We start from the raw sequence: 26,034 nt of genomic DNA, 5'->3' as shown, positions 1-26,034 counted from the left end.
ACTGGAATTGTTATGTACATTCATTCATATTTAATTCCAAAATGTTTATTGTATTTATTATATATTTATTTAAGAGAGTATCTCACACAGCAATGCACTGAAAAGAATTAGGGTGTTCCTTTTTCCATCATTGCAAATTGGAGCTGTAGTTGATAAATAACCTTGACTAGTGCAGAGTAATCTGTCCCAGGAATAAATGCGGATTGTAGCCCCTCCCACCAAAGTTAAAAGCCAGATGTTAGAGATGTATTGTACAGCGGGAAAGGGGTTTAACATTGTAACTTGACATAATGAGAAATCCCTATTTAATCATGTTATTTTTGACACTCGCTATGAAAGATGGGACAAAGCAGACACATGAGTATAAATCAGAATTTATTAAGTGTCTTAATAATTTAACAGTGTTGAAGAGTGGAGTTTGGTGCTCCTCTGTGCTGTACCTTACAGTATCTGCTGTACTGATCTAAAGGCTGCCATTCTCTTCATCTTTGGACACACAGATAAACAACGATTAAAACGATCCAGGTCTGCCTCTGCGGCGCCATTCGATCCATTGGGTTTCAGTTCAAGGCACAAATAGCTTCATAAGTAGAGGCAGCATTCTTGAGTGGCCTCTGGGACAGAAATGAGTAGCTCACATCAGTATTACATCAGTCTCTATGGAGACCGCAGCCTCTACGAGCTTCATAAGCAAACACTAAGGCCGACTAGGTGTAAGATTCATACTCTCACATTGAATATAAGCTACGCAGAACACAGACAGCTGTACTCTGGAGCTGGTTATACTCTCATTATCCAGTCTGTGTACCAGGCAGGCGGTGGCAGAGGTTAATCTGCTGTAGTGCTGTAAGTCCTTCTGTGGCAGTTGCCTGCAATGAGATGAGGATGAAACTGGAAGTGTGTCTGTTTTGGTCCTGTTGCTGATTGGAGCTACGGTGCTGAAGATCCCTCCTGTTTCTCTTTGTAGACTCGCAGAATGGCCTCACACACAAACTGGAACTGACACTGAAACACAAAACACACAAAGAGTTTCCAGCTGTTACACAACAGTGAAAGTGCTGAATATATTAAAGGAAGTATTCAACAATGACCTGATCCTGTTTGTCAAAACAAAAGCCGTATTCTTCAATCCTAAAAGTTCATTGTTGTCCAAAAGCTATAAAAGAATACACATGAGGCAATACTCACTAACAACCAAATGTGTTTTAATACACGTCAGAAAAATAGTCACCAGTGCAGTTTTTGTTTCTTTTCAAAACCTTTTTCACTGATTGATATATTTCAGTGAAATATAAAGTGCCATATTTACAGCCATGTTGCAAGAATTACTAAAGGAAAAAAAGCTCCAGCTACTGAGTAGACCTTGTGGTGAGATTGAATTGTTAACGGTGTATTTGTGACCTATTTTAATCTATTTTATTTTCAACAGTTTCACAGACAGGCTCAGGATCTGAAAAGAATTGAACCACATTTGGTTTGCTGTTTTTATGAGGTTTGTTTTCAATAAGGAAAAAGGATATAGTATAAATCAATGCCAACCTTTTCCTTCAAACATGTGTTTATCCAGTCTGTGTACCAGGCAAGAAGGTTTGTCCTCTGACTGTGCATGTTTTCCATCAATGTCAGGGATACAAACATATGAGGGGAAACCTGAGGAAGCCTTCCATCAGCACAAACGCATCAGAGAGAAGAAGCCCACGGGACTGGATCTTCTTTCAAAATACGGGAGATATTGGCAGCAGCAGTGGCCTAGAAGCAGGCTTATGACTGGAGGGCTGCCATATTCCCAGCGCTACCTCCTATCAAAGCAATGAGTAACACTTTCCTCTCCTTCGACCACTGAGGTGCCACAGAGCACGGCTTCCAACCTCAGCATGCAAATGATGAGCTTCTCCAGCTCATCAGCCATCAGCGTATAAACTGTGGCAGCCAAGTGTGTGTGTAATAATGAAGGTTATAAATGACAAGTTCCAACATATGACAAGAACTGGGACGTTGGCCATTTGAGAAGTCTTTTTCGAGGATTCTACTCTCCCTTATTAAAAGTTTCTTTATAAGGTATATTCACAAAATAATATAAGCTCTCAAGACTTTTCAATCTCCCAGAAGCTTTAACTTTATCAAACCAAATATTCTGAACTCTCAGAAGAATTGCACTGAGCATAATCCAATATTAAAACACTAGCTTCACTATTTAAAATAGTAAATGCATTTGAACAGCCTGTATTGAGCCAAGAGAAAATATATGACTATGATGTTGGACAAGAAAATAATTTTGGAAGTAAAAACACCTCAAAGTACAACTTGCTCACCCCAAACTTTTAACATCTTCTGTTGCCTAAAACATTTTCAAAATAAACAAGTTATATGTGGTTACATCCCCCCTTGTCAAGCCTTTTTTACCGAACAGATATTCCTTTGTCGGAGACAAATCGGTTGGATATATTTATATATGTATATATGTAATATACCCAACCAATCCTCATAGGTATGTGCGTATTGCATTTATTTCATGTTTTATCTGATTCAAATTCTCTCATCAACAGGGTATCATATAGCAATAATAAAGAAAACAAACTTATTATGGGAGAGAACAATCACTGTGGTGGTTATCCGTACCGTGGTTTGAACCATCATGGCTCGCTGATCCCTCACAGTTTTGACGATGTCCAGCGGGAACACCGGCTGACCCCCATCCAGCTGAGCTAGCGCCGTCTCCATGGTGATCAGAACACCTGTCCGTCCAATCCCAGCGCTGAAATTCAAAACACACACACGGCGTTGAGTGAACATTAGAGGCGTGCAGGCAGTGCTCATTAACATTTTACCCTATGAGTGTGTGAGTGTGTGTGTGTGTTACCTGCAGTGTACCATTAGTGGCTCTTCACCTCGCCTCCTCTCCCTGACCGAGCTGATGAACAGCAGGAAGTCTGAAGGATCATCGGGTACGCCGTGGTCGGGCCACGCAACATATTGCAAGTGTGTGACTTTACGTTCCTCACCTCGCTAACACACACACAGAAAAAAGAAGGAAAATATTTAAAGTCCTGTATTTGAAATGGTAAACATGTAACCTTTAGGAAAGAGTAGATGTATTCATTTAGCCCAGTAAGTTGCATTGAGGTTTATATCTCTTTTAAAAAAGGGAGACCTGGTCAAGAATCAAGTTGCAATAGTAAAAAAAAAAAAGCGGCTGAAAGTTGACCCAAATAAACTCAGAAATGATAACAGATATCGTGGACCGAATAGATTTGAGCTTTAAACTTGTTCAATGATACACTGTTGTGAAGATTAAGACAGTCTGTAGATGCAATAGCTGTATATTTCACCAACATAAGACTAACTCTGCAGCGCCACAGGCTTAAACACATAATATTTAGATTGCAACAAAAAATAACGATGAAGTGCAAAGGCTGAGCAGGTGAGGAGATCAAACCCGCACTTGAGAGCTGAGGTCAGGAAGTGAAGAGGGAAACAGAAAGATGAAAACAGGCAGGATAGAGAACAGCTGAGTTTAGAATGTATAACGGTCATGTGGCCTGTGACTCCACACAGGGGATTAACTCGCTCCGCCAGAGGAACAGATGGGCCCACACACAGCACTATCTCTGTGTGTGCCTTTATACTTCATGCCTCTTTGAGCATTATTTGTTTATTTACCTGTTTGCCATGGAAGTCCATGTGTAAAACAGGTAATTTAATCTGATTATCTCCCATATAAAGGGTTTTACACTTCATCAGATACACCTTCCAGACAGACCTGCCCACCCACACCTACACACAGGTAATACACACTAACACTGGCCCGCCCACACACTCATTCAGACCAAGCCATCCACACGGAGGTGACTGTATGTTGGCTGAGGATATTATGCTGCCTGTGGAGAGATCTGTAATGTGACATATGGCACAAACATGGTACATGTAACTGCAAACATATAAACAGATCTGTGTTGTGAGACCATGGTCATGCTTTGCTCGTTTTTCGTGTGGATATGAGAGCAGGTGCGATCTTTGCTAGTAGGGCTGCATCCAATTATTTTCATAATTGATTTTCCTACAGACTTTTTTTCTCAATCAATTGTTTGGCCTATAAGAAAGAAACGCATCAATATTATTACATCATAATATCCCAGAGTTAAAGGTCTTGTTTTCTAGGGTTTAACATTTTAAATCTTTAAACAAACTATTGACCTGTTTTCCATTCAAAGCCGTCTTTGGTGTCCCTCGAGACCCCCACGAATGTAAGACTGAAGCTGACACTTTTGCTTCCTCACTCTCTAGATGCCTAATTGTACTTAAATGGAAAGATGCACACCCACGGTAACCCAACCTTTACTCATTGGATCCGAGATGACCTGCTTTTTACTAAGTGAGAGAAAATAAAATACTCCTCAAAGGTTTTCAATAAAGTATAAAATCCTTTTATAAACCATATTAAAGAGAAAATCCAATTATTGGCTTTTCTGTACGACATGCTTCTTTAATATAGCTCTCTCTGCCCTTGAGAGCTCTGCCCTCATGTTTTTTTTACAAGAACAAATTATTTTACAAGAACATTATCCCTATGTTAATTCCGGTTTTTTATTTTTTAGGTTCATCTTTGTTAAAAGGTACAACAAAAATGTATCCAAGCTAAAGTACAAACCCCAAAAATATAGATCTTATTATAATGTTGAGAAAATGTGCAGGAAAAGCAGCTGATGTACACATTGGAGAAGCTTAAACAAGAAATGTTGTTGGTTTACATTTACTTAAAATAGTTGCCGACCTTTTGATCGGCTAATCATTGCAGATCTATTTGCTACTGTACCTGTGTGTGTGTCAGTGTGAACTGTCGCGTCACATACGCCAGGTTACACTCCTCAGAGTGACACTTCACTCGCATGTGCCCATAATCCTTCACTTCCGGCGGATGCGGCCAGTACTGGTGGCACTTGGTCTGCAAACGTATGACATTGGCGAGAGATTACATTACATGCGACATGAGTCATCCGTCAGGATACAATTAACTGCTGCTGCTGCTACATGAGCTGCACTCTGCTCTCATCAAATCAAACTCAAATTCAAGAGCGCCGCATGATCCACCCGGCAGTTAGAGGAACAAAAGCAATTCATCAGGGGCAGGATGAGAACTGATTGTGTGCGTGTGCGTGTGTGTGTGTGTGTGTGTGTGTGTATGATCGTCAAGTGGGAAGAAACTCAGGGCACTTGACAAATATCAGGACATTATCAATTAATGAAAGCATCTGGTTACCAAGCAACAGCTGACACAGAGACATCTTCATTCAGCAGGACCTTGATAAGTCGCTGTGTGGAAGTGTCTTCCTCTCTCTTTGGCATCCTGTTCACACTTTACAATTAGCTATTCTCTGCACTGTAAAACCCTGAAATTACTCACAACGGTGCCAATTTAATATTTTTGTGTGTAAATATCACAGATGAACCTTGTGATTACAATAATCAAGTAACAGGACACAGCGCTGCAGTAATCACTGTGATAATGCACCGCTCATAGTGAGCTGTGTAATGTAAATAAAGTGTTTTCCTTTCTGTTGACTCATTTCCATTCCTGTGTAAATTAAGCTGTTTACAGTATAAAAGCATGTATACCCGTCCCCTCTCGGTGAGAGTTGTTAGCATGATGATGGTGTGTGTCTGTTGCTCCCAAACACTCTGCCAAAAGTGAGTGCAGGTCTGTGGCAATGGACCCTGAGCTGCGACATAACGTAAACACACACCAGACTCTGGGGGCTCCACCTACGAGACAGACAAATAAACACACACAGATGCAAACACTACACAGAGGATGAGTTTACATTAAATGTCGGACAGAGATAAGACACTCAGTTTCACATCAGTGATGCGCACCGTGATGTGGCTGGCGTTGATGTAGTCCTCCTGGCCCTGGAGCACCACTCTGGTGGCATCGTCTGAAATGAGAGCAGGACGTGAGGGTCGTAACCGAGCAGTTGCCACACCGCAGGCTTGATCAATTTCATTTCATGATGTGCGACAGCGGTGAGCTCAAGATCACGGTAAGAAGTTGGCACAGACACACAGGTAGTCCGAGTAATCAGCACTTACAAGGTAAAACATCCTTATATCGATTCTTGTCCATGTTCTCAGAGAGCCGAGCACAGTTTAGTGTCAGACCAGGCTTTCTCCTGTATAGATTCTACAAATAACAAGCATAAACACAAGCGTAAACACACACAGACACATACACAAATCAAATATACAAATTCCAGGCCTGCGCCGCCATCTGTCCCAAAAATCAACACTTAAACGGCTCAAAATAACTGAGTGGGTCAAACTAAATCCTGCTTAAAATAAAGACATATTTTGGCACTGCTTATAAATATCCATTTGCAGTTTAGTTCCATTTCAAATACCTCAAAATGGAAACACAGAGTGCCAGATTGTATTCCTCTCTCCAGCTGTCTCATTGACTCATCCAGTGTTGTGACCCGCTCAGAGGGGCTAGGTGGTGGTCGGCCTCCCTGTGATTGGCAGGTGAGCGTGAGGGCGGGAGGTAACTGCAGCAGGGGTGCCACCCGGCCAGGACCTGAGGAACCAAGGTCGGTTCAAGGCTGTAATAAATATTCATAGAAACATGGCAGACAGTGTGTAGACTTATGTCACCTGCTGCGTCACACACACACACACACACACACACACACACACACACACACACACACACACACACACACACACACACACACACACACACACACACACACACACACACACACACACACACACACACACACACACACACACACACACACACACACACACACACACACACACACACACACACACACACACACACACACACACACACACACACACACACACACACACACACACACACACACACACACACACACACACACACACACACACACACACACACACACACACACACACACACACACACACACACCTTTACGTCTGATGAGCAAAGCCAGTTCTCTGGAGTGTGACTCTCGGCTGGCTTTTATGAACATGACAACCTGATCATGTGTGTGTTCAGAAATGTCTCGACCGTTGATGAGAACTATCAGGTCTCCCTCCAGGAGTGTAGGCTCACATCGACCTGCCTACAAACAACACAGAGTCATTAAAGAAGCTGATATCACACCACACGTCAATCTGAAGTTCATTCTATATCGGGGTCTATTAGTGCAGATATATAATAATAATAATAATAATAATAATAATGCATTTTATTTATATAGTGCATTATTATTATTATTATTATTATAATATGAGGATTATGGTCTATGTCAGCAAACCGGTAACAAGAAAAAACCAACATGACAAACTGAGTCTGAGCTACACTAGAAAACAGTGTCACCAGTACATAGTTTGTCCACCAGAGAGCACTTTTAGGGACATTTTTCAACTGTAAAAAAGTATCGCTCATTAATTAACTTGGCAACAATGACAATATATATGAATCTAGGGAATCTGAATCAAGATATTGTGTTTGTTTTGAATTGATATTTTCTTTAAATGACCACTGATCAAACATGGATAACTGTATTGACGCTCAACATTCCACATACTAACACGTGCTTTTTAAATCTTTATTATTAAAGATTCTTCCGAACTCATCGACTAATTGTCAGCATTTATATACACATCATATACATAAATAACATCACAATAGCCTTTTATTTTTCTAGCAAGCAACCAATTATTTGCCCTTATTCAAAATATGTCATCATCAGTCCGTACTTTGAATGATAATTCCTCATTAAGGAGTTTTGACGTCACCTGGAAACACCAGGCCGTAAAAACACAAACATGACTGTTTCGCTCTTACCGGAGAGTCAGGTTTTACGTGGGAAATTGCTAGAGGCATCTTTTGATCCACTCCACCCTAGGAGGAGTTGGGAAATAAATGTAAGAGGAGTGGAGGAGTTACAACACAAAAATAATGTGAGTAAATAAAAACTAAAACATTGCCTTGTGTGGCGATTCTAAGAAAGAAAGAGACTCACTTTAACAATGAAGCCAAACTTGCCGTCGTGATCGGGGGCGATGCATAACAGCATCAAGTCCCCGTCGCCGAGAGCCCCCTGCATCACACAAGACCTCAGAATGAATGCACATGGATGGATTAACAGTCACAAACTTGATGATGAGATAACGGACCTTTTGGTAGTGTTGTGAGCTGTGTTCTGCATCGTCCTCTCCTATACTACCATCAATATGCATCGAAACCTCATCATGGCTGGGAGAGCCAGGACCGCTGGAAGGGAGGAAATTACGACATTTTGTTTACCCTGATTTAAAGAATAAAAGATAATATGGATGTGATAATAATGTAATTTCTTCCTTTGGTTATAATAAATATTTTCACAACACACGTTAGACGTATTTTCTCACGCCTTTCTGAAGGTTTACATGTGTATTACCGTTTGATTTAATTATTTCCTAATACATTTCTATGTGTTTTATACTGTTGCTTTAATGTTTCATTAAGTGTTTTGAAGGGCAGCAATAATTAAATAAATAAATAATTGTAATTATTGTATTCGTATCATTTGTATTATTCATAAACATCACTTTCTTACAGGTTGAAACCCTTTCTATTTTTCCAAACATCGAGATTTCAATATTTCAATTCTACAATCCACCATGAATCCCACTGAGAGGGATGTTCAAAGTGGGCCAAAGAAGTAGACAGACACACACTTCTGTTGAAACTGATACTTACTGATGCGGTGAATTGTCTCCCTCGCTGTCCTTGCTGCTGCTCACAGACGCCCTGTATGTGTAGAAGACGTCCTCCCCCTCCGACATGTCTTTCATGTCATTGGTTAGTTCAAATGAGGATGGGCGGGGCTTGCGGATGCCGTGGCGAACTCGTGGACTTCGCCTGCCGGAGAGACATACAGGCAAAACAAGGGGAGAGAAAGATTTGAATCAAATAACACAATATGAGTTCAGAAAAAAAAATGCTGGATATGTCATGATGGTCGGGTCATACCAGTTGGGGGTGTTTGGGGGCGATCTAGACGGCAGACTCACGGTCTCTAGGTGATCTGACGAAATCGACCTCCGCAGGACTGGGTTCCACACCATCCCCCCCACCACCCGCTGGCCCACTGGGCCGCTACAAATTAGGAAGGAAAATAAAGTCTTTAGTATTTATCTGGAGCATGTACAGACGGATATACTGTCTGTACAGGTGCAAGGCTCACCTCTCAGTTTTAGTGTTGCTGAGGCCCAGGTGTTGTGTTATTAGCTTTTTGTAGGCCTGAACGGCGCTGTTGTTGTTTCTGGGGCTCCTGGCGGTCCGGTTGGAGCTGAAGAAAGAGTGATGATCCACACAGGACCTCCACAGGTTCTTACAGGTCTTGGGACAGGGCAGAACCAGAGACACCTCACAGTCCTGCGTCTCCCCCTAAAACAGAGTTTTTTTAAATGCTTGATATTGTTGGAGTTCTTTGCAAATCAAATATTCAAGGTTATGTCTCTAACTTAAGTTGCTGCTCAGGATGCCGTAAATAAAAGACTGCCTCTTCTGATATTTTTCTATGAATGATTTAATACTTGTCACACACAAACACAAACAGAGATAACCTGCCAAAACTGTGGGCATGAATCATTCAGTCAGTGCCATATTCACGTCTACTGACCATGTAGTAGTCACATTTGTGTAATTCTGCAGAAAGATTAGAGCTATAATTACAGCCAAGCTTAAAATACAGTCACAAAAATCAATTGTGCTGACTTCAAACTTTCAATAGATGTACATGTTAAGAGTGTGGAGCAATTAAATGAAACCGTGTATTCAAAGCAGACCTTTTACAATATTTAAGAACAAATTAATCACACAGTGACTCACGTGTTTACGTTTCAGATGTATAAGAAAGCGTTTCCTTTTGAATGAAATCTTGATGATATTCCCCCTACATGTGAAGAATGCAATTGGTTGAAGGAAATGGAGAAAATACAGGAACAAGATATATAATTAGCGTGATTATCACTCACCAAGGGAAGAAACTGGAGCAAATCATATTACAGAATATTGCAACACCACTGGAGGCCAAACCCACCATCAGAGGGGCGTCGTTGGTGTCCTGAAACAGAAAGACCAGGGATCGACAGAAAGAGTCAAACATGAGAGGAACATAGAGGAAGAAACATGAAGTTTATCATTAAAGTTTAAAGGGTCAGTTTGGATGTTTTGAAGTGGGGTTGTATAGGGTACTTATCTATAGTCTGTGTATTAATATTGTATACAGCTGCCAACCCCCCAGATTGGAGAAACAGAAAGGAATATATAGCAAAGAGGCAAAGCAATGATGTGAACAGGGGGAAGCAGCAAAACACATTTTAGCCATCTCGAAAAATCAATATCAATTTAATGCTTGTTACATCTAGAATATTTTCAATGCTTTACCTTATATTTCATATTCTATAATAATATTTTATATTCTATAATTCACTGCATTCTATTTCGCTGTAAATTACTGCTTTATGTTATTGCTATCTAACTATATTTTTTTACAGTGTTCTTATTATAGTTCGCTATCTGTGTACTTTTTTTTATTTTTTGTTTTATATTTTATATATGCACCATGACATCAAGTCAAATTCCTCGTACGTGTGAACCTACCTGGCAATAAACCTGTTTCTGATTCTGATTCCCTTTCCATTGGGAACTTAATGTAATCTATAATCTCTTCAAAGACACCTCACTATTGACAAAAACATACTTGCAAAACACAAACGTTTAGTTTGAGTGTGTTACGTGTGACTGAGGCCCCGGCCCCACGAGGACGAGGACCCTTCTTAAAGGGTAAGTTTGGATCCACCAAGTAACACATAACATAAACAACTAACCAATGGAGGCGAAGGACCAGCATAAGCAACATTTGCTGCACTGTTTCGTGCCAATGAAATCTGCTGGCTTTGAAAAGAGCCGAGATAATGGTCTGACGGCAAAGTATTTCAGTGGAAACATACCAAACATCATGTACTGCCTTGCTGCAACTTCTGACATTTTGTCTGCTTTCCCAAACTAAGAAGGGGTGCCTATTGCTATCTTCTGCGATTCACTGACTATGGATAAGTATCTTATACAACCCCTCCTGGGAAAACAGCCAAACTATCCCTTAAGCAAGGGAATCACTCTACCCTTGCAGAATGCAGCTCCACTCCATATAACTCCAGCGTCCGTGCTGTGTTGAGGAAACACAGCTCTGCCTCGCTCTGCTTCAGCCCCCTAAGGAACAGACAGACACACACACACACACACACACACACACACACACACACACACACACACACACACACACACACACACACACACACACACACACACACACACACACACACACACACACACACACACACACACACACACACACACACACACACACACACACACACACACACACACACACACACACACACACACACACACACACACACACACACACACACACACACACACAAAGTCACATACAAATTCTGGAACCAAATGCACCACAAACCGGTTGTTTTTTGTTGGTAACTAGATGTAAAAAAAGTGTTTGAATTACTTGTGCTGTGGATGCAGATCCTCCACTTTAGACAGGAAGTCTTCATCCTGCTCAGGAATGAAGAAGCACTTGGAGAGGTAACCAGGGTATCGAGACGGACAGTGATCCCCCGTCTCCGCTGCAGGTGACAGAAAGAGGCACTCAGCATCCACACATCAGAGGATCCTACATTTACACTCTGACACGTGGGTAGTGCTGCACGTTATGAGGAACATTTGTGATAATGTTGTTAACAGATATAAAAGGAACATATTGCCAACATTATTTTTTGTGATAAACTATTTATTATTCATATTATTTCATTGAATCTGAATGTAACATTGAACAAAAAAGGTATAAATGAAAATAACTATGATTTGATTGTAAAGTGTAGCATCAAGTATTGCAACATCGCAGTCTTTTATGCTGTGTTTGTTAAGCAATTGATTAACGCAATCTATTTTACAGCCCTACATCTGGGGTACTGTCAGAGGGATGCTGCTTATTGAGAGCACCCTCAGCTAATTACTCACTCAGTTATTATGAAGTCATTAATCAGAAGAGATAGGACTTACACTGCACGGCGTAAGAGGCCAACACTACAGCTGCACTCAGCGGGCACTGCAACCTGCAATCATACTTCATGATTACACATTGAAGGAACTAAACACAAACTGTGCACAGAGGGGGGGCGGGTGATTAATTTGTTGAGTTACTAACCGTCCTTCTCTAATGTCACTCCGGATCTGGAGGAAGTACAGGTGCCTGCAGGGGTGAGACAAGAGGAACTGAACCAACTCAAGCGTTCATTTTTAAACATAACCCTGTTAAAAAGGGGCATTTCTGATGCATACAACTTGTCCAATAAAAAATGTCAAGATTTATTCATATATTAGTGAAACAAAAACACACATGCTAACCTTGTCTGTTCATGCTGCAGAGAGTTAGGATCAGAGATGAAGAATCGTACTCTGAAGTTCAGATAAAAGGGAGATGCAAGACCTGCAGAGAAATGGAATATATATCTATAGTTGCAAATTCACCTCAATCCATGTATTGAAATGTCCTAAAACAAATGTATTAAAATGTGTTTATCCAGTAAAGTTATTGCAGGTACAGACTGGGAATTCTCTGAACAAACCAAATACCTTTTATCTGCTTCTTCAAGGGTTTCTCCGGCTCCAGCCATCTCTGAGAGAAAGAAATTAATTAAGTATAATGGCTAACCAGGGCTAAAAAAAGCATTTATGTAAGCATACCCTGTGGTTATCATCGTCTAAACAGCAATCAGCAAGTGCAATACATAACAATCCGAGCTCCAATGAGCAGCAGATGAACAGTGAGCTCACAGGAGAGTGTGTGCTGGCTGTGATCGAGGCGATGGCTGTGCTGGATTCTCTGATCTGCAGACTGAAGAGCTGCTTCTCCTGGAGGCCCAGGTGGTCGCATACCAGGTCCAACAGAACAACACCTTCATCCTGCTTCTGAAAGATGGAAACAACAAACAAATTGTCATATCAGCCAATATTTTGAGTTGCATTACCCGGTTGCTTATTTGCACAAGCGAATATAACATGCCATATGTCAGAGAAGTGCTAAATGTATGGATAAGGACAATTGTTTTTGTATTTTTGAGTTTCTCTGTTTTCATTTTAAATATTTAAAATGGATGTAACACAGAAACAAACAATTAATAATGCATATAACCCGGTGAAAATAAGGCTTTCTATCTGCAGCACAACACTCTGTAGTTGAACTATTAATCACTCTGAGGGATACCAGCAGCTCATCTGAGTTTTCTCCACACTTTTGTTACCCGAAGCACATACACATCAGAAGAGAACCATGTGTACTGTAAACTGCGGTGAACAGTGAGTTCTTGCAGGAGCAAAAAACAATCATTTTAAATGTGTGTGGACACAACACAGGTGTGAAGATTGATTTCAAAAAGGCTCTACAATATCTTCAGTGAAAATCTGTACAATTAAAAAAACGTTTCTAAACTCAGAAAAGCACAGTTGTAAAAAGGAGAGTTATGGGGAATGTAATAATGTAATGCTAACAACCACTCCCACTGATCACAGAAATATGCTGCACAGCTGGTGTCCTAAAGAGCCATTTCTGTGATTACCAGAGTTTGTATATATGTGTAAGTGTGTGTGTGTTTGATGCGTATGACATGATGTGCTGATGATGTTGAGGCTCCTTGTGACAAGCTCTGTAAGCTGCAGGGGGCGAATGTGTGTCCTTCAAACCAAGGTCACGTGATAAATAAGAGATGAAGATCAATGAGAATAGGAAAGAGTATTCAGTCACTGTATCTTGCACTGACGCTATGATCGTTAGCAAAGCACAGAGATGGATAGGAGCAACATATGATCTCCTCAGCAACAGACAGGAAACATTGTGCGTATGTCTGTGTGTGTGTGTGTGTGTGTGTGTGTGTGTGTGTGTGTGTGTGTGTGTGTGTGTGTGTGTGTGTGTGTGTGTGTGTGTGTGTGTGTGTGTGTGTGTGTGTGTGTGTGTGTTACGCACACTGACTCTGAAGGTTTCGATAGTGCCGTCCAGCAGCTGAACCAGGCAAAGCAGGTCCAGTTTTGGCATGTCTGTGTTACCACGGTAACTCTCCCTCCCTCTCAAGACAAACACCCTGCCCTATGCTCGTCACCGAGATGGGACCTGGAAACACACAGACACAAACACACACACACACACACACACACACACACACACACGCACACAAAAAAATAGTGTCAGATGCTTTCAGGCTGTTGTCTTCCTAAGAAAGCGCGATGACATTGTGTGGTGACTAATATATGTCTGCTGGATGGAGTATCAGGCTGCAGTGAGTAATGCAGCGTGAATGCAAAGGAGTGACTGTGTGTGTGTGTGTGTGTGTGTGTGTGTGTGTGTGTGTGTGTGTGTGTGTGTGTGTGTGTGTGTGTGTGTGTGTGTGTGTGTTAGTAACTCCTAATTATTTGGCCTGGGTCTGAACATGTCCCTTCCCTCTCCCTGCTGCTCTCCCTCAGCTTTTCTCCGCCTTTTGCAGGCAGCTGAATGATAAGAATGTTAAACATTTTCAGAGTTGAACACGCCCATCTACCCTATGACTGATCCCAGATCAGCTGCTGGCAGCAACAGTAGCACAAACAGACACATACATACATGCACCAACAATGGATGCACAAAGTTAATAACTTGCCCGCCTTTGGGAAAACCTAGATGTGTCTGTGTTCGCATCTATATACATGCAAGTGTGTTCACGTACATTTGTCCTGTCTTGGTTTCCAGGTGAATGATTAATGGATCCAGGCCGGCCTGTCTCAGTCTGATTCTGAAAGGACACACAGTGTTTGAGTTAATGTTTGAACACAGTGACACATTCTGAATATTAAAAGAGGGCTGCAGGTCCCAGTTTGGTGACTTGTTTGCCACAATCAGCCCTCACAGAGACATGCCTCTAATGAACTTACAAGTAAATGTTAATTTAACAGCATGTGGATATGACTTCACTGGGTGTTTTGGATCTTGCATTTATTTCTGTTATGTTGAGGTCTGTGCCTACATGACAGCGACAGACGAAATAATCATTAATTATCTTGCTTTGTAACGCGGTTAACATACAGTTTCTGCCAAAGACTAAATGTAATGTGCACATAGTAGGATATAAAGCGCTGATGGCCTCTCCTGCTTTCCCAGACGTAAAATAAACAGGCCTTTATTTATGTTGTCAGACTGTCGATAATTAACTCTGCTGTGACCTCGCTGTACTTTGAACCACAGCACTGACAAGAAACCTGTTGACAACCTGAAGTTTTCTACAGCTACACCCAGAAGGAGGAACTCTTCTATAACAAACTTTCCTCCCACCACGGCGGTCCTCGTAAATAACTACAACTTGGAACGAAGTTTTTGGGAAGATAATGTTTAAAAGACAAACAAAGTTGTGTATACCTCAGTTTTCCCGCTGCAGAGACGTATTATATTCCTCAAACTGTCCGCTGTACAGACGTCGGGAGCGTCGGAAGAGCCAGGTATAGTTAGGTAAATATCCGGGACAAGTTTCTCATCCCTGGCTGCGCTGACTCCGCGCGCCCCGCCCCTTCACCGCGCGCGCTCCCTGGGTGATGCGCGCTCTAGGGGGCGCGCGCGCAAAGTTTAGGAAATACTGTACAGGGCATTATTGATCATTGCAAGCTGAATATTTTTGTTAAGGACCGTTGGTTTGACAACAACAATTATCTGAAGATTTCAGGTTTAAGTTCTTCAAGGTACTTTTACTTTTTTAAATAATTTGTGCATAGTTATTGTTATTATAAAGGTTGGACTAATTATATATACAGAGGTGCAAGGAGTATTCAGATCTTGTTCTTAAGGAAAATAAGAAGTACCAGAGTGTAGGAATACTCTGTTAGCTAAAAGTCCTTCAATCAAAATGTAAAAAAAAAAAAAGTTAGCATCAAAATATACTAATACCAAAAGTACTCATTATGCAAATAGGACCATTTCAGAATAATATATTATACGTTAATTATGACAATTGTATGTATACAAACTACTCACTGACAAAGACTGAAGCAAACGGTTGTTTTTGTGAAAAGGTTGTTTTTGTCTTTTTAAGTGATAATATAAATTCCCATATAAATAATATCAGTCTACTTCAGGAAATCCTTTGGTTTGCTGTCTCCATCTAAAGGACACATGCAGTACTACTGCCCTCATGTGTATTCAACATGTTCCTTATAAATCCATCCGTTATGTGGACAAGCACTGACTTCATTACCTTTTATAATATTTATATTCTGTTGCTGTCTCAAAAGATAAACCCATAGTCTTGTTCTTGATAACACACTATGCTCTTCACTATCTGTGACATCCCTTCTTGTTTTGTTGTGCTATATTCTTCCTATCGCATATGAATGTAGGCTTACATGATATATATATATATATATATATATATATATATATATATATATATATCCATAAGATGTGTAGGTGGCCTACAGTAGGCCTGTGAATAAAAAATAATAAGGATAAGGAATTGTTAATGATGGTAAAAGGAAGAACATAAGATTGTTTCTTGAATGAGATGTAAAAAGAAAGAGAGGATGAAGGCCGGTGATAATGGAGCTGTAATGAAGCCAAACGTTGTGATTGGCTTTATATTTAATTCTGTAATACAGTTTTGATGTGGTTAAACTTCCTTTCTTGTTATCCTGAAGAACTCAGGTGGGGCTGATCAGCTGCAGTCTCTCTTGGCTGCCTTTGTTGTCTCTCATAGGAATGCTGTCAGATTGTTGAGATGTGTTTGCTGTGTTCAGAGTCACCTGTTGCATCATGGAGCTAACCCAGCCCTGACCAGTTCCTGTCTCGTTAGAGTGATGTGACAAGGGGTGTCAGACTGCTGAGACAAGTTCACTTTAGGGAGACATGGGGAAGACCCCCCCCCCCCCCCCCCCCCTCAGCCAGCACTGTAACAGAGAGGTACCTCCCCCCTGTTGCTGTCCCAAGATCAGCTTTCTGCAATAGTAAGAGACTCTGTACCAACCAGCAGCTCCAAATTTAGAAGCAAAGACACCGGGAGAACTCTGATGTTATTTCAGTATGTGCACTCCATGTCCCATTCCTCACACCCTCTCATGCTGTATTTGCACCTTTCCATTTAAATCAATACTTCCTGTGCAATAATTGGGCTTATTTTATTTCATGACAAACTCAATTGTTATCTCCTTTATGCATGGGTTATCTATAAATACTTTTTCTTCTTTAATTCCGATGAATAAACTCGTTTTTGAAAGACTTGCTAGAAAACATACATGTGTTATTGTTCCCTGGGTACAAGATGCAATGGCAACATTTTAATATTATGGAGGAAGACTCCAGGACATACTGTATATCCAGTGAAAATAAACAAATACATTTAAAAATCCAGAATGAAAAAACAGAATACAGTAGAGGAACTTCTTCTGATGGAAGAAATTCATGTTTTACCTCTCTGTCAAGATATTTCCTATCTCTATTTTTATTTGATGAATGTTTGCTTATTTAATTCAGTCTAAAAGGAGGAGAATAGAGTCTGCAAATTCCTAAAAGTAATTTGTATAAGTTAAATGTGATAAAGTTGAGCTGCACATGAGATGACAGCAGCTTGGTCATAAATCAAAAGTATGAAAATGGGCCGGATGGTGTGGACAGGTATATGAGACAGGAGACAGATACAGAGGTGTCATGTGCAGGAATGCTGTCATGACAGTGGTGTAGTTTCCATGACCCCTTAACTATCCTTAGGACAGAAAAATGTGCTGCAAATCTCTGGTTATGTGTGTATAAGAAAAAGAGTAACAACTGATCTGCCTTTGTACCCACATCTTCTGCACCATTCCTTCCCGTGAATATGTTATCATTTGTTGATTTATTTCCACATACAATAAATCATTGGCCTGCATATGGGGCAGAGGTGGGAGGAATACCCAGATTGTGAACTTAAGTCAAAGTAAAAACTATCAAAGAGCAGTAAAGAGAGAAGTAAAAGTCCTGCATTCAAAATCTTACTTAAGTCAAATTACATAAGTATTCTCGTACATTTTAGGCCCATCTCCCAGCTACCTTTTTTATCTAAAGTCCTTGAGCGAGTAGTCTACGCCCAGCTGCAGTCTTTCTTAACCACACATGGCATTCATGTCTGGCTTCAAACCTATGCACAGTACTGAAACAGCCCTTTTAAGAGTTTTTAATGATCTGCTCCTAGCCGCCGACTCAGGCAGCCCAGCTGTCCTGGTGCTGTTAGACCTGCAGCTGCCTTTGACACTGTGGACCATAGCATCCTGTTGTCGCGGCTCGAACAGTCCGCAGGCATCACAGGCTCTGCCCTTGCTTGGTTCAGGTCCTACCTGACAAACCGTAGCTTCTCAGTGCAGCTACCTTCTCCTCTGCTAAAGCCCCTCTTACCTGTGGGGTTACCCAAGGCTCGATTCTGGGCCCCATCCTTTTTCTACTGTACATACTGCCCCTAGGTTCAATTCTCATAAAACACAACATCCCCTTCCATTGTGATGCTGATGATGTACAGATCTATCTGCCTCTCAATTCAAATGTCAACTCATTACAGCTGTTGATGGACTGCTTAACAGAGATAAAATCCTGGCTGAGCCAAAATGTCCTCAACCTCAACGAGAGCAAGACCGAGGTCATCTTTTTTGGACCCCAACCTCCAGCCTCCCCGGTTGAAATTCTGGGCTCCCTCAATAAAAACATCCTCCCCTCTGTCATGAACCTTGGAGTGACCTTCAATAGCGCTTTTAAATTTGATAAGCAGGTCAGGAACGTAGTCAACACCTGCTTTTTTAAAATACGATTATTGGCCAAGACCAAGTCGTTTTTATCTATTAAAGACCTGGAAAGGGTTATTAACGCCTTTCTTACCTCGAGACTGGATTACTGCAACGCTCTGTACGTGGGTACGGACCAGGCGTCAATTAGACGCCTGCAGCTAGTTCAGAACGCAGCTGCACGTCTACTCACTGACCATAAAAAGCGTGACCACATCACCCCAATTCTGGCTTTACTGCACTGGCTTCCAATTCGGTTCCGAATTGATTTTAAACTCCTTTTATTTGTTTTTAAAGCACTAAATCGGCTGGCTCCGGCTTATTTGGCAGAACTCATCAATCGCTACACCCCAGCCAGAGCTTTAAGGTCCGCTGACCTGCTGCTGCAGGTAGTGCCCAATACAAGGCTCAAAACCCGAGGGCACAGAGCCTTCGCAGAAGCTGGCCCTAGGCTTTGGAACACTCTGCCCCTCCATGTGAGGTCGGCCCAGACCCTATGGGTTTTTAAATCTACACTTAAGACTCACTTTTTCTCTCTGGCCTTCTAGTCAGAGCGGAGCACGACTCCTGACATTTCCCTGTGTGTGATGTAATTTGTTGTCTTCTGTTTGCTATTGTAGTAAAGTGTTTTTATTGCATGTAAAGCACTTTGGCTCGACCAAAAATCGTTTTAAAAATGTGCTATATAAATAAAACTTGATTTGATTTCCTTAATCCCCCTGACAAACAGGGGAGATCAAACCAAATTATATAGGTGTTTGCCTCTGTCTTCCAGGGACCTCAAACCAGACAACATCTTGCTTGACAATGAGGGTCATGTGATGCTGACTGACTTTGGGCTTTGTAAAGAAAGTGTGGCCGTTGATGGGATCGTGCATACATTCTGTGGGACTCCTGAGTACCTCGCTCCAGAGGTGCTACAAGGCTTCCCATACAGTCCAGCAGTGGATTGGTGGGGCCTCGGCACTGTGCTGTTTGAGATGCTCTATGCACTGGTAGTGCAGCTGCAGCATAATACTTTCTTCACTTGATTTTCTCCAGCATTTTCACCTGACTCCTTCACCTCCATGTTCTTTTTCTTAGCCTCCGTTTTACAGCCGTTGCAAAGCAGAGATGTTTGAGAACATACTTCACGCTCCACTGCAGGTGCGCAGTGGAAGTTCTCAGGCCTCACTGTTAAAGGGGTTGCTGGGAAGAGACGTCTCCAAACGCTTAGGGGGAAGCAGTGACCTTGTAAGCGCACAAAAAACCTATAAAATAGAGACGAGCATTGATACACACACACACACACACACACATAATTACAGAGCGTCTAACTTCAATGTGTCTGCAGGCGGAGCTGCAGGAACATCCCTTCTTTGCATCCATCAAGTGGAACGACCTGCTGGTCAGGAAAGTGAGACCTCCCTTCATCCCGAAAGTGGTAGGAATGATTCATAAAGAAACGGAGAGACATATATTTTTAGAACCAATGCACGGTGTACCTGAGTGTATGTTGATTTCTCTATCCTCTCTAGGCCAGCCCCTGTGATTTAAGCCACATCGACCCTGAGTTCACTCTCCAACCTGTCCCTGCCTCTGTGAATGAGTGCCAGGCGTCTGGGACCAACGAGGCCTTCCCAGGATTCTCCTTCATGAACCCAGTGGAGTACGTGGCAGTAAATCCGGGTTCATAACAACGCAAAATCTTCTGGGAACGTGTCAAATATTTAATTTTTATGTCATAAATTATTAAATCAAATTCTATTTTTAAACACTTACACTGCATGTTTTTATCAGTTTTAAAATAACAGTTTATTTTTGCTTTTTCACAAGTTATTCTAAGCATTCGTTCATAATTTGAAATAGGCTGGTTTCTATTTCACAATTTCTAGCTACCTTAGTTTGTATGGAGATTAAAGAAAAAACACTCTGCAGCAGGTTTATTTCTTTAACATGTATATCTTTAAAATATGCAACAAACATGTAGTGCAACTTTCCTGCCCTTAAATTCACAGCTTACAAAAGTACTGAAAATACTGAACAGGTTGCCTTAAAATCCTGCAAAGTAACCGAGGGTTTGTGCAAGCAAAACACATAGAAACATCTCGTTGTGGCATTTACATAAAAACAATAGGATGCCATTCTGTTGGCAACAAAGTGGACCCAGCTCTGTCCTTAAGCGTGATGGTGAGGAAGTCATGTATTTTCATAGTAACAAAAAGCAAAAGCCGCGCACTATGGAGAATCTCATCTTGGTCTCCATGATGAGATGTCTGGTTTGATTATTCCACCTCACTTCACAAGGCTGTTTATGAAAAAGTTCATAGCTTTCTGTCTGTCAGTACATGCTGAAGGAGGCGTAGCTCTGGTCACTTTTGCAGGTGAAGTAAGCTATCAGCTGACCGTTGCAGATCATCAGAAACAAGCCGCTTCCTGTAGGACAACAAGAAGCACAGAGCATCAGAAATAATTGAGCTAATAAGGTAATAGGGCCAGTGTGTACAACTTGCACACAACTTCGAGGCTTGACCATTGTATAAGCACTGCTAATGCCCATGACATTTTAAGATCAATTGAGATTGTGTGTGAGGCATCCATGTCTGATCACATTCCTTTTGTAATGTCACTAGATTGTGATAGTCTCCCTGAGATGTCTCAGGAGGTTAAAAATGCCTGACACATTAAAGTGGATTGGTCCAAGCTCACAAATGAGGTTGGCTATTATACTATGGGAGAACTGATGTCCAATTGAGTGATATGTACATCTACCCAAAGTAGCAACTTTGTGTGTTGATGTGGGTTGTAATGAAAGCTCTCACCGTGAAGACCTCTGTAACATGTATGATTGTATTGTTGGAGCTGTATGTCAGGCCAGTAGACCGTGCTATACCTACTGTGGGAAGAGACACAACGTCAAGCCAGGGTGGAATAAACATGTGGCTGATCAACATGCTGAAGCTAAGAATGCTTTTGGGGCCTGGGTCCGGGCAGGTAGGCCCAGAGAGGGGCCTGTCCTGGCTCTCAAAAAGCTTACAAATGCTAGATATAAATATGCAGTTCGTTATGTCAACAAACATACACAAACATTGAGAGCGGATTCTATGGCTGAAAAGCTCCTTCATAATGATGTGACTGGCTTCTGGAAGGAGGCTAGAGCTCTGAACAGGGCCTGTACGTCGTTACCATGTACCATAGAGGGGGTATCTGGAGCCGATAACATAGTTGTGGAGGCAAGTCAACATTACTCTACTATACTTAATTGTGTTAAAAGTGACCCCTACAAGGTTGGTAATGTTGTGAAAAGTGACATAGTGGGAATCACAGCTAATGAGGTTTATCGAGCAATTGCACAGCTAGCTGATAACAAAGCAAGCGGCTCTGACCGAATCACTGCAGAGCACCTTAAACTGGCAAGCCCATTTGTTTTACCGGCCTCATGACTTGGTATGTTGCCGGACTCCATGTTGACTGTTACTTTGGTGCCTGTCATTAAGGACAAAGCGGGCAAGGTAGGGGGCTTGGATAATTATAGACCAATTGCTCTAGCCAGTGTGTTATCCAAAGTCCTGGAAATAATTTTGTTGGATAGATTATGTTCTTATTTATGTACCTCAGATAACCAGTTTGGCTTCAAGGCTAAGCATGGTACTGAGCTATGCATCTATGCTTTGAAGGAAATGGTAGAAACATATAGAAGACAGAATTCAACTATTCTGTTTTATTGATGCCTCTAAGGCTTTTGACCAAGTTAACCATCATAAACTGTTTTTAAAATGTTAACAAAGGGGTGTGCCCAACAGTATAATTAGGATCGTGGCTTATTGGTATGCCAACCAGAGCATGCGGATAGTAATGGAGTTCGCCAGGGGGGGCTCCTCTCACCATGCCTTTTTAATATCTATATGAATGATCTATCAGATGATTTAAGTGGCTGTAAAACAGGATGTGTGATTGTTAATGTGATTGTAAACCATCTTATGTATGCCGATTATTTAGCTATTGTTTCTTCTAGCAGTGCTGGATTTCAACAGTTGCTAAATATATGTTCTGATTATGGTGTCAAATTTGATGTTGAATACAATGCTAAGAAGAGCGCTGTAATGATCTGCAGAGCAAAAGGGGATAAGAACCTGGGTTTTCCAATATTCTATATGTCAGGGCAGGTGCTGTCTGTTTGCTGTAAAACAAAGTATCTGGGACACATCATTACAGAGGAAATGGCTGATGATGATGATGACATGTATAGACAGCGGCGTGTCTTATATACACAAGCTAACATGTTGGCTAGAAAATTCTCTGGGTGTTCAGATAAGGTTAAGGTGAACCTCTTTAGAGCTTATTGTAGCTCCAGGTTGCTTATAATGATTGTTTGCGTATACTGCTTAGAAAACCAAGGTGGTGCAGTGCAAGTGACATTTTTTGTAATGCACGAGTCAACACGTTCCATGCTCTCTTGAGAAATATGATGTACAAATTCATCTGTCGATTGAATGTTTCTCATAACTCTGTCATTATGCTGCTTTCAAATCTGTGTCTCAGTGCTGTACGGTACCAGTCACCTCTTTGGAAACATTGGTATAACTAACTTTTTTAAATTTATATTTGAGTGTTGTATGTCTTTTTTATAAATGGACCAAGACTCTCTTTAAATAAAGCTGATGATGATGATGATGATGATGTACTATTAAAGGGGATATATTAGCAGAAATTAAATACTATCTTCATAAGTTTTCAGGCTGAGAATGGACAAAATAAATGTGTCTCTAGAAAGTTCTTTTAGCATTTTTAAGTTACATGAAGGCCACTGTAGTTCTCTGACACACGTATTGTTATGGTAAGGTTTGCCTCAGTGTGAGTAAACAGTCCTGAAAGATACCATGCTCTTTACAAAGGGTTGGCACTTGGTGGCAAGTTACTGCATGCTTATAATAAAGGTGGGTCTAAGGACAGAGGGTGTCGTATTGTCATACTGATATTCTGTACAAACTGTGAAGTCCACTGAGACAAATAACATTTGTGATATTGGGCTGTATAAATAAACATTGATTGATTATAATAAGAGGGGTGAGCAGAGGGGTCAAATCTTTTCATTAGTTAACTACAACGCTAGATGCCTACAAATACTACACACTGTCCCTTTTAAATGCAAAAACTAACAGATAAGAGGCACATTTTACCAAGAGCCAGCCACCACTGCCACACCGTTGGAAACTCCAACATCACTGCAACATGGAAACAAAACATGCAGTTTAATAACACGTTTTTTTTGCTATGTGTGTGTACCTAGGTAGATGTGTTTGTTACATTACCACTCACCTAGGCTGGTGATAATAACATGCAGAAATGTGACTGTGAGGGCATAGTCCCATACCCGCCTCTTCACCACTGCAGCAAACAAAAGGCCACTGCAAAAGTAAGTGAGCTCCAGTGATAGGAGGTTTACTGAAAAATACCAAACCAGGAAGAGTATGAAGTTAAAAAAGTTAATGCAAATTGTTGATCATATTGGCTGCACTCACCCAAGTATTTGGAGTTGGATTCAACGGGTTCGGTCTTAAAGTCAAATGGAATCAATCCATCAAAATTATCCAACCTACATGAGAAGAGAGAAATATGCAATAAGAAGGAAAAGTACTGTAAGGAATTACAGGAAAGTTTGTTAATCCTCTGTAAAATGTGAACACATCTCAGCTCTTATTTTGTCTACCTTGTAACAGGTAGGGTGCCTCCAGATAAACAATATGGTGCAGATAAACAGAATCACCTCTCTGGAGTCACTAGAGCAAAGGTGGATCTACGGCAAAATAGGCTGCAATGGGGCCCTTGTCAAGAAAATATGTCTGGCCCTGTACCCCTGCTGTCTGTGGTATATGTATGCATCCCATAACCTCCAAATACAAACTGCAGACTACACAGGGCATCATATTTCACCTACAGAACAAGACATACTGCCTGCCCTGGTTTCCTATGTGTTTTCATTTTCAAAAACACTATTTCATTTACATGCAGAGAGGACATTAAACAAAAGAAGAATGTTCTTGAAGTATTTACAGTGTGATAATGATGCTTTCAAAGGGTGGTGTGCCTGCGCGCATGCGTGTGACAGATCCTCACCTGAAGGCACCGAAGCACACACTCCCAATCATGTAAAAAAGAGAGTAAAATATGACCAGACATAGCAGGAGATTGAAGAACACGGTCTGTAGGAATGAAACAGAATATATCACAATTCTCCATCTAATTAATTAGATGATTTCTGTAATAGATATCAACACATGTGTTTTCAACACTAACCCAGAGCTATGCAGTCCTACAGTGTAGGCTATCTGCAGTAGGAGGCAGACAGCGACTTTATCTGAAAAACCTGACTTTACAGTTATGCTTACAATCCTTATAACGAAAACAAATAGGCATCGGACATAACCGTACTTGTCGCGTTGTATATAGGACATTATGTAGCTTGTATTCAGTCGAACCCGACTGTTAACAGAGAAATGTTACACATGAAACACTGTCCTCTTACCTTGGACTCGACCGCTTTGCTTTTGAATGCCATTTCATGGTTTTTACGTGATGTAATATTACAAAATAATCCAGGCTGCAGCAGCACGATATACAACCTCGTTAATCCCCTTGAAAAATGGCCTTCTTCTGCCATCTAGCGATGAACACAGGACACAAAATGCAGCGCCGCCGCTTCTACAACCGAGCATTGAACTCATTTCACCTCATATCTGGGCGGCCTTTGTTGACAGAAATAAAGACTTTTCTCTCAATATAACTATTTGATAACAAGGGTAAGCATGGTCTCGCAAACTATGACGATGTTGTGTGTAGACGGAGTGTATTTCATCAAAAATGATGGCTAAATCGGCCCATAAAATCTGTATCTTTATTACACACCGGAGAAACCATAACCGCCCTATGTGGGAGGGATTGAATACTGCAGGAGGAGATGATATGGTTCAACATTACCATCACCGACCCAAAAAATACTTTCAATTAATCCTAAAAACCACAGGAAGGAATACACGCCCATAGTAATCGTACTATTTAATCAAATGGTTGGACTGCCACAAAAAAATACAAAAACTATCATCCAGTAGCCTACTGATGCAAATTGTAGTTGATCACACAGTCCGATACACTGGCTTTGTCGATATTACATTCTGGACAAA

At 41.2% G+C, this 26,034-nt stretch overlaps 3 protein-coding genes across 9 annotated transcripts; 1 reads left to right on the top strand and 2 right to left on the bottom strand.

Annotated features, from left to right (window-relative positions):
• Positions 1-358: 358 nt before the first annotated feature.
• Positions 359-15,661, bottom strand: ptpn3 (protein tyrosine phosphatase non-receptor type 3). 4 transcript variants are annotated; one of them, XM_079691634.1, is made up of 27 exons: positions 15,501-15,659; positions 14,815-14,880; positions 14,082-14,225; positions 12,896-13,030; positions 12,695-12,737; positions 12,467-12,548; positions 12,267-12,311; positions 12,122-12,174; positions 11,568-11,685; positions 11,161-11,248; positions 10,012-10,100; positions 9,866-9,929; positions 9,219-9,421; positions 9,005-9,130; positions 8,732-8,893; positions 8,167-8,263; positions 8,013-8,090; positions 7,835-7,891; positions 6,950-7,106; positions 6,396-6,568; positions 6,088-6,178; positions 5,872-5,933; positions 5,614-5,760; positions 4,814-4,942; positions 2,872-3,006; positions 2,620-2,755; positions 359-1,005 (listed from the first exon to the last, which is right to left on the bottom strand). In XM_079691634.1, the coding sequence occupies exons 3-27, from the start codon at positions 14,148-14,150 to the stop codon at positions 983-985; spliced, it is 2,562 nt and encodes an 853-aa protein (XP_079547760.1). In that variant the 5' UTR covers positions 14,151-14,225; positions 14,815-14,880; positions 15,501-15,659; the 3' UTR covers positions 359-982. The 4 variants fall into 4 exon arrangements, with proteins under 4 accessions (XP_079547760.1, XP_079547758.1, XP_079547759.1 ...); XM_079691632.1 differs by having other exon boundaries at positions 2,861-3,006; positions 15,501-15,658; XM_079691633.1 differs by lacking the exon at positions 14,815-14,880 and having other exon boundaries at positions 2,861-3,006; positions 15,501-15,651.
• On the top strand, positions 14,900-21,160 carry sgk2b (serum/glucocorticoid regulated kinase 2b). The gene is made up of 5 exons (XM_079691647.1): positions 14,900-15,590; positions 19,650-19,788; positions 19,958-20,107; positions 20,208-20,297; positions 20,392-21,160. Exons 2-5 carry the CDS (start codon positions 19,696-19,698, stop codon positions 20,548-20,550), a joined length of 492 nt encoding a protein of 163 aa, XP_079547773.1. The 5' UTR covers positions 14,900-15,590; positions 19,650-19,695; the 3' UTR covers positions 20,551-21,160.
• LOC307045733 (putative transmembrane protein 244) lies at positions 20,571-25,982 on the bottom strand. 4 transcript variants are annotated; one of them, XM_079691644.1, is made up of 7 exons: positions 25,380-25,982; positions 24,971-25,056; positions 24,376-24,449; positions 24,173-24,298; positions 24,034-24,078; positions 21,676-21,749; positions 20,571-21,289 (listed from the first exon to the last, which is right to left on the bottom strand). In XM_079691644.1, the coding sequence occupies exons 1-7, from the start codon at positions 25,512-25,514 to the stop codon at positions 21,272-21,274; spliced, it is 558 nt and encodes a 185-aa protein (XP_079547770.1). In that variant the 5' UTR covers positions 25,515-25,982; the 3' UTR covers positions 20,571-21,271. The 4 variants fall into 4 exon arrangements, with proteins under 4 accessions (XP_079547770.1, XP_079547772.1, XP_079547769.1 ...); XM_079691646.1 differs by having other exon boundaries at positions 24,173-24,241; XM_079691643.1 differs by lacking the exon at positions 21,676-21,749.
• Positions 25,983-26,034: the final 52 nt, after the last annotated feature.

This window comes from Notothenia rossii (genome assembly GCF_949606895.1).
Source record: "Notothenia rossii genome assembly, chromosome: 7".
In the NCBI taxonomy this organism is placed as follows: Eukaryota; Metazoa; Chordata; class Actinopteri; order Perciformes; family Nototheniidae; genus Notothenia; species Notothenia rossii.
This window is presented reverse-complemented; position numbering and strand designations above follow the sequence as displayed.

Bases quoted from the DNA above. Each gene is read 5' to 3' on its own strand.
- ptpn3 (XM_079691632.1), bottom strand. From the start codon at position 14,150: ATGCCAAAACTGGACCTGCTTTGCCTGGTTCAGCTGCTGGACGGCACT. The intron at 12,738-12,895 runs GTGAGCTCACTG...TCTTTCTCTCAG, and splicing joins CAGCCAGCACACACTCTCCT to AGATGGCTGGAGCCGGAGAA. The intron at 7,892-8,012 runs GTGAGTCTCTTT...AACTCCTCCTAG, and splicing joins AGTTTGGCTTCATTGTTAAA to GGTGGAGTGGATCAAAAGAT.
- sgk2b (XM_079691647.1), top strand. From the start codon at position 19,696: ATGCTGACTGACTTTGGGCTTTGTAAAGAAAGTGTGGCCGTTGATGGG. The intron at 19,789-19,957 runs GTGCTACAAGGC...TCTTTTTCTTAG, and splicing joins CTGAGTACCTCGCTCCAGAG to CCTCCGTTTTACAGCCGTTG. The intron at 20,298-20,391 runs GTAGGAATGATT...TATCCTCTCTAG, and splicing joins CTCCCTTCATCCCGAAAGTG to GCCAGCCCCTGTGATTTAAG.
- LOC307045733 (XM_079691643.1), bottom strand. From the start codon at position 25,514: ATGGCAGAAGAAGGCCATTTTTCAAGGGGATTAACGAGGTTGTATATC. The intron at 24,299-24,375 runs GTGAGTGCAGCC...GGTATTTTTCAG, and splicing joins ATCCAACTCCAAATACTTGG to TAAACCTCCTATCACTGGAG. The intron at 24,079-24,172 runs GTGAGTGGTAAT...TCCATGTTGCAG, and splicing joins TGTTATTATCACCAGCCTAG to TGATGTTGGAGTTTCCAACG.